Here is a 7,269-nt window from a genome sequence, read left to right on the forward strand (position 1 = left end):
AACACACCACTCTATACCACAACACAACACAACACACCACACTATACCACACCACAACACACCACACCACACTATACCACACCACAACACAACACACCACACCACACTATACCACACCACACCACAACACACTATACCACACCACAACACACCACACCACAACAACACACCACACACCACACCACACCACAACACACCACACCACACCACAACACACCACACTATACCACACCACAACACAACACACCACACCACAACACAACACACCACACCACTCTATACCACACAACATCACACCACAACACAACACAACACCACTATACTATACCACACCACAACGCAACACAATACACCACAACATACCACACCACAACGCAACACACCACACTATACCACACCACAACACAACACACCACACCACAACACAACACAACACAACACAACACACCACAACACAACACAACACAACACACCACAACACAACACACCACTCTATACCACACCACAACACAACACACCACACTATACCACACCACACCACAACACACCACACCACAACACAACACAACACACCACACCACACCACACCACACCACACCACACCACTTCCACAACAGTACCCCGGTGTGTGTCTTGAGTGATGAGGGCAGCGTTGCCGGGAGACGTACCTTAAAGAAGAGGAAGGTCGGCACGGAGCTGATCTCATATTTCTCCGACACCTCGGGCACCGCCTCCGCTTCCAGCTGCGCGGAGCAAAAAACACGACACAGGAGAAAAAAAACACACAGAAACACACATGGTCAAAACCTGTGGAAATAAGAGTTCAAGTAGTACCTGCCTGGGTCTGTATAACACACACACACCCTCTCTCCTTTGGCCCAAACGCGTTTGGAAGAATGAGGGTGTAAGCAAGCAGACATATTTCACTCCCGTCATGGGCGCAGCAGAGATGGATGTGAAGGGATAGATCTTTTATGGGGTGGGTGGGACGCGGGGACATGATGCATGGCTGAGCCGCGTCTGGCTTGGTTGGCTCCCAGACATATTACCTGGATGCAGCAGCTCTGTTAACGCTGGGAAAGATTGAGCACTACTCCCTCAAAAAGACATTTCCCTGGGCATACGAGACTCTAATTATGCACAAAATATGAAAGTCAGGAGAAAAAAAAAAGCACAAAAAATATTGACACACAGTCACAGGAAATGCGTCTGTAATAACTATCTTGAGGATATAATTTCAAACCAGTGACAACCCAGAGACTTTACTTATTGTTCTCCTGTCTATCCACCATGCAAACAGGCTGGTGTCATATGGGTGTAGTGTACACATTTTTATTTAGTACTAGCTTATTGACAGCCCTGGAGGGGGAAAATCAAGAGAGATAGAGAGAATGTCACGCACCAGCAACACGGCAAATTCTTAATCCTATTTAGCTACCAGATATTGAGATCCATAAATCACTTGGTGCCTCTTGTGTTGTGTTGCGATTAGAGTGTTTATTGCTGTGCCTCTAGCTACTCAAACAATTTCAACAGATAAACAGATTCATGCACCTCAACAACCCCCCATAATCTGCAAAAGGCCTCCACCTTCAAAAAGACTCTTTTCAATATCATTCACAATGCTAATTTTGACACTGCAATCAGAAGTGGACACTACCCACCATTAAAAAAGGACCAGCACAATAACTAGCAGTTTGTTTAAAAGCTTAAGCCCCCTAATGTTCAAGTGGAAATGGTAACAACCTTATAAAAGTCTTAATCTTGGTTATCATGTCATAGCAGCGGTGTTGTGATACAGATGGGTTTCACAGCAATTTGGGATGGCTATCTGCACTAAGAGATCACACAAGAACAAAATTGTGAGCGTGACTCAAAAGTAATGCAGGATATAAACCGTTTACAGCCGTTGAATGCATCGCAACTACAATACCAATTCAGCCTGCAGTCTTGCTGCACATTTCAAAACAAAAAAGAAATGGCTACCTCTACAGTATGTCTAGGAAAATACTGAAGGACCCCAACGATGTAGTGTTGCTGCCCATGGCAACCATATAGTGTTGCTGCCCATGGCAACCATGTAGTGCTGCTGCCCATGGCAACCATGTAGTGCTGCTGCCCATGGCAACCACGAAGTCTTGCTGCCCATGGCAACCATGTAGTGTTGCTGCACATGGCAACATCCTGCCCATGGCAACCATGTAGTGCTGCTGCCCATGGCAACCATGTAGTGTTACTGCCCATGGCAACCATGTAGTGCTGCTGCCCATGGCAACCATGTAGTCTTGCTGCCCATGGCAACCATGTAGTCTTGCTGCCCATGGCAACGATGTAGTGCTGCTGCCCACGGTAACCATGTAGTCTTGCTGCCCATGGCAACCATGTAGTCTTGCTGCCCATGGCAACCATGTAGTCTTGCTGCCCATGGCAACCATGTAGTCTTGCTGCCCATGGCAACCATGTAGTCTTGCTGCCCATGGCAACCATGTAGTCTTGCTGCCCATGGCAATCACGTATTGCTGCTGCCCATGGCAACCATGTAGTCTTGCTGCCCATGGCAACCATGTATTGCTGCTGCCCATGGCAACCATGTAGTCTTGCTGCCCATGGCAACCATGCAGTGTTGCTGCCCATGGCAATATCTGCTAACTGAGTTGAACATCCCATCAGGGCTGCACTGGCACAGAAAAATCAGGCCAGGCATTTTGGCATAGACCAGCCCTTAACAGCCCCCCTTGTTTTCAACAATACTGTGATTGGCTCAGTCCACCATCTCCATTAAAGACAAACCATCATCTCATCACCTCATCTAAATTGAGGGCTGGTCTCTCAGAAAAAAAAGCAGAAACCACCATAAAACAACAGGATCGGCCCATGAAGACTGTCTGTGAAAATGCCCTGTATGCCAGATTACCTGTCCAGATCTGATTCCCACTGAAATGAAGATAAAATCCTCACCTAGTAGGCGGTCTGAAGTCAAACACTTGAATTGTTACTAGAAGACCGTTGGTAATCATCAGTGTAAACTGGATAGAAGTGATAGACACCATTTTAAATAAGTGTAAACATTAAGTAGCTCTGTCTTACCTGATGACTCAGTCAGCATTAACAGCCACATTGAGAGCTGCAGCCGAGGGTTTTAGTTCCTGAAGTGCTCGCAAGAATAACTTCATAGCATCAAGCTTCTTCCCGCTGAATCGCTTGGTGTGTTTGATATGAAAATTATATTAAATACCGGCAACAGGCCAAGCCGTGGCTCTAACGGCTGGGTGCTGGACTGCTACGAGGGCAACCCGCGTTCAATTCCCTGCCCGGGTCATTTCCCCATCCTTCCCTGTCTCTCTCTCCCATCTCGCTTCCTGTCTCTCCTCCACTAACCCAGAAAAAGAATACCCATCCCCATGTGTGTGGGGTCCCCGGAAATTTGGGATGTCCAAATGGGATCCCATGCCAAAAAAGGTTGGGAACCACTGGCTTAAGTAATACTTTGCTCCAACCACTAAACTTAACCCGAACCGTGACCCTAAGACCCATCTAATACCTTACTTTACATCTAATCCTAATCCTTATTAACTCTAACCTTGTTTGGGTGGTGTGCCTAGCAGACACCGCCTTGAAGACACCGCTAAGGGCCAAGAAAAAGAAAAAAAAAACCTCCAAAAACTGGAATGGCTAAAGTCAGTAATGGGGTGGAATCTCTGGTTTGAAATGGAATCCATGGTGTACCAGGCAATGCTAGATATTAATGATGTCTAGGTGAGCTATCTTGTCTATCAGACGCACTGTCAATGGCAACTGTCAATTCAGCCCCACTATAATAATTTTAAATCTATGCAGCTTCACATGAAATGCAGAATGTTTTGTAAAGGAATCTTAGAAATTACATTTGATGTAGAGTTAAGTTCTATTTCAGAGGACCTAGAGGAGGTGAGGTCTGTTGTAAAGGTGGCTGCCTTCAATATAGGCCTAAAGTGCAGGGGGAAATCCTGGTGTGTGTTCATAATATGGCCCTTGGAGAACTTGTATGGCCCTTGGAGGAATTTGAAGCGGCCACTCGAATGAAAAAAGGTTCCCTACCGCTGATCTATCTGCACAAGTGTCTTTGGTCATAACGACCAGAGACGATGGAAAGGGAACCGAGAAAATCTTTGATAACATCAGTTCATATGCCAGTTACAGGACACAGTTAGACACTCCCACACATCAGTCTCCTTGCACTTCCATGAAGAATTTATCAACTCTGCATACACAGCGCTGACTTCAGTGTTAGTTCTCACTTGGCTGGGAAGATGTTTTGGATTAAAGTGAATGCTCCCTAACCTTTTCCCTGAATACATTTGCAAATATTGAGAGTGTGCCATGCAGATGATGATTTCCTTCCTTTTATGTTGTGTCAAACAAAAAGTTTGCACCCCAGATGTGGCCTTTCACTATTCAAGGTTGTTCATAGTTGTCTCAAACTGAGGCATTATATACGTACATTGCGGTATGCATTCAGGCCACTGTTAAAAGTTTAAGATGTCCTGTGTTGGTCATCACCATTATTTTGCTTACTAGAACTCTATAGAGCACAAAATGCTCTGTGAGTTATGACATTATGACAGTTGGTTTCTTTACACAACACTACTTTAGAGGGCAGTCATGAGTAAGCGGTTAGGGTGTCAGACTTGTAGCCCAAAGGTTGCCGGTTCGACTCCCGAGTCCGGACCCGCCAGGTTGTTGGGGGGAGTAATTAACCAGTGCTCTCCCCCATCCTCCTCCATGACTGAGGTATACCCTGAGCATGGTACCGTCCCGCCGCACTGCTGCCCCCTTGCACAGGTGAGGCATAAATGCAATTTTGTTGTGTGCAGTGTTCACTTGTGTGCTGTGTGACAAATGGTAGTTGTTGGACTTTTCCAATGCCGGCTTTTACTTCCCTTTTCAGGTGATGTGCACGGTAACAGGCAGGGGAGGTCCCTTTTTATAACCAATGTGACGGTGACCCATTGAATCGTGATAAATTTGTAGAGAGTCTGATGAGGACTGTTGAAGTCGAAACTTGGCCTGTAATGATATTGGATCGAACCGAGAAATCGTGATACTCAGGGTCACGATACTGTATCGTGATGCAAAAAGGCAGTATCGTGATACGCCCTTTTAAAGTTTTGTTATCCTTCAGTCCAGAAAACAACCACATGATATGATGTGATAGTGCTTCCAAGCTTCAAATGAGATACATTTCAGAAATCGTGGAGTGTATCGAACAGCAGGACAAAAATCGTGATACGAACCAAATCGTGAGTTGAGAGTATCGTTACAGCCCTAGTCGAAACGTAATCCAGCCATGAAATAATACAAGAAAACAAAAAGTATTTCAAGTGTGCAGACTGGACCTCTCACTGGAAAACAACAGGCATTACATTACCTTGACAAATGTTGTCTGAGCATGTTCCTTAGCCAGCTCAGCCAGAAACCGAAAAGGATTTCAAATGTGCGGACCAGGGCTTGACACTGGCACCTGCCAAATGCTGGTAAAACTTTGCTGTGGCTAGTAACAATGTCAGTCTCACTAACCACCTTGACAGGTAATCTATTCTTTGGTGTGAGAAATCACAGTAATTTCCTAAATTGTTTGAATTTCAATACAAGAAAAATGAAAAAAAAAAAAAAATCTGGCAAGTAGGAAGGCTAAATGGCTAGTGACTCGGGAAAACCACTAGGCACAGTGGCTGGTGAGTAAAAAAGTTTATGTCAAGCCCTGGTGCGGACCTCTCACTAGAAAACAACAGGCAGGGCATTACCTTGACAAATGTTGTCTGCGCATGTTCCTTAGCCAGCTCAGCCAGGACGTCGTTCATCTGTGCACACTGGGGAGCCCATGCTGCCAGGAAGTGGACGACTGTTAGCGACCTACAAGAAGATGAAACAAAAAACATTATTCTCTCACTAAGGTGAAACACCGCCGTGTGCATGTGAAAACTTTAAAGCTGTGTCACAAAATATTTATTAATTCATAGGCAATGACTGCTAACATTTCTGAAGAGATGTCATTCAGCTTTTCAGAGCTTTTTGAAACACAAGGGACAGTTTCAATTCCAGACAGAAAAATACACAGCAAATGCCAAAAGCTTGGAGACACCACCTCATTCAATACTGTCTTTATTTACGTGGCTATTTACAGTACGGCATTGCACATTTTCGCGGAGGGCATCAAAACATGCAACTCATTATCAGATCAAGAAAATGCTTGTAATGGCAAGTGCCTGAAACTAGATTTAAAGGTCTCGAATTTCTAGTTCTACAATTCAAAGTCTAGTGAGTCATTTCATGACTTCAGTGTTCAGGTTCTTGTTGAGCTATGATTAGAGACATAAAAAAAAATGAAAAAAAAAATGATTAGAGACATCACGGGTGTAAGGAGCATAGGCCTTTCACTTTCTCAATCCAGTTTTGTTTTACCTCTGTCTGTCGCAGTTTTGTAAAAACCATGGACTGTGAAACACATCGGTGCACTTCCTTTTTTTATCATCAAAGGTGTCTGGTACGTCTCTGTTCAATTGAGAAAGTATGCCATTGCAAACAGTAGCCTTACACGTTTATGTCTGTAATGTTATTGCAATTTGCCTACATTTCTCCAACACTTCAGCACGCATAGACGCCTGGTTAAAACAAACCACCACATTTACGTTGTAATCGACCAACTATGTTGTTTTCTGACACGAAGATAACTTCGTTAATGTCATTTCCACGTTAATGCAGCACCGCAAAAACTGAGATACCGTACACACCATGAACTTGTTAGCAGCAACTGGACGAGGCTAGCATTTTGCAAATATCGTGGTGTGTTTCAAGGCAGTATTTATCAGTTCAGGATCAACATCATAGTGTGATTCAAGGCAATTCTGGACATTTCAATTTACACGAACCCTTGTTGTTATTATTCCAACAATACTTACTTGCCAGTCTTTTTAAGCAAGTCTTCAAATTGCGGAGAAGCTGTCACATCCAGTATGTTCGCCATGTTTCCAGGCATTAGTTGTAGAGTGTGCACGCACGAGTTGCACCGATTTCCAGACCATACTAATTGTACATGATATGTCGAGCTCGAGCATGTTTGGAAACCTGTTTTTACTTTCTACTTTGATAAAAATAGAAAATACGTGGAAATGTGTTACATTATTATTTTAGTTTTTATAAATCTATGTTGAGTGAACAGAGTATTCCCTCGTCACCTTACAACACAACACAAGCATAATTATAATGGCACACATTGCTGCACAGTTCCAT

At 44.2% G+C, this 7,269-nt stretch overlaps 1 protein-coding gene across 2 annotated transcripts in view; it reads right to left on the reverse strand.

Moving 5' to 3' along the window:
- Positions 1–7,039, reverse strand: part of glrx3 (glutaredoxin 3) — a 24,244-nt gene extending 17,205 nt beyond the window's left edge. The window contains exons 1-3 of one of the 2 annotated variants that reach the window (XM_063220852.1): positions 6,939–7,039; positions 5,784–5,892; positions 669–743 (exon numbers count right to left, since the gene is read on the reverse strand). In XM_063220852.1, the coding sequence (XP_063076922.1) occupies positions 669–743; positions 5,784–5,892; positions 6,939–7,015 (261 nt within the window). In that variant the 5' untranslated portion in view covers positions 7,016–7,039. Of the gene's footprint in view, positions 1–668; positions 744–5,407; positions 5,448–5,783; positions 5,893–6,938 lie in introns of those variants that run through there. The other variant, XM_063220854.1, reaches the window with a different exon arrangement.
- Positions 7,040–7,269: the final 230 nt, after the last annotated feature.

The sequence above is a fragment of the Engraulis encrasicolus genome, chromosome 17, assembly GCF_034702125.1.
Source record: "Engraulis encrasicolus isolate BLACKSEA-1 chromosome 17, IST_EnEncr_1.0, whole genome shotgun sequence".
NCBI classification, from domain to species: domain Eukaryota; kingdom Metazoa; phylum Chordata; class Actinopteri; order Clupeiformes; family Engraulidae; genus Engraulis; species Engraulis encrasicolus.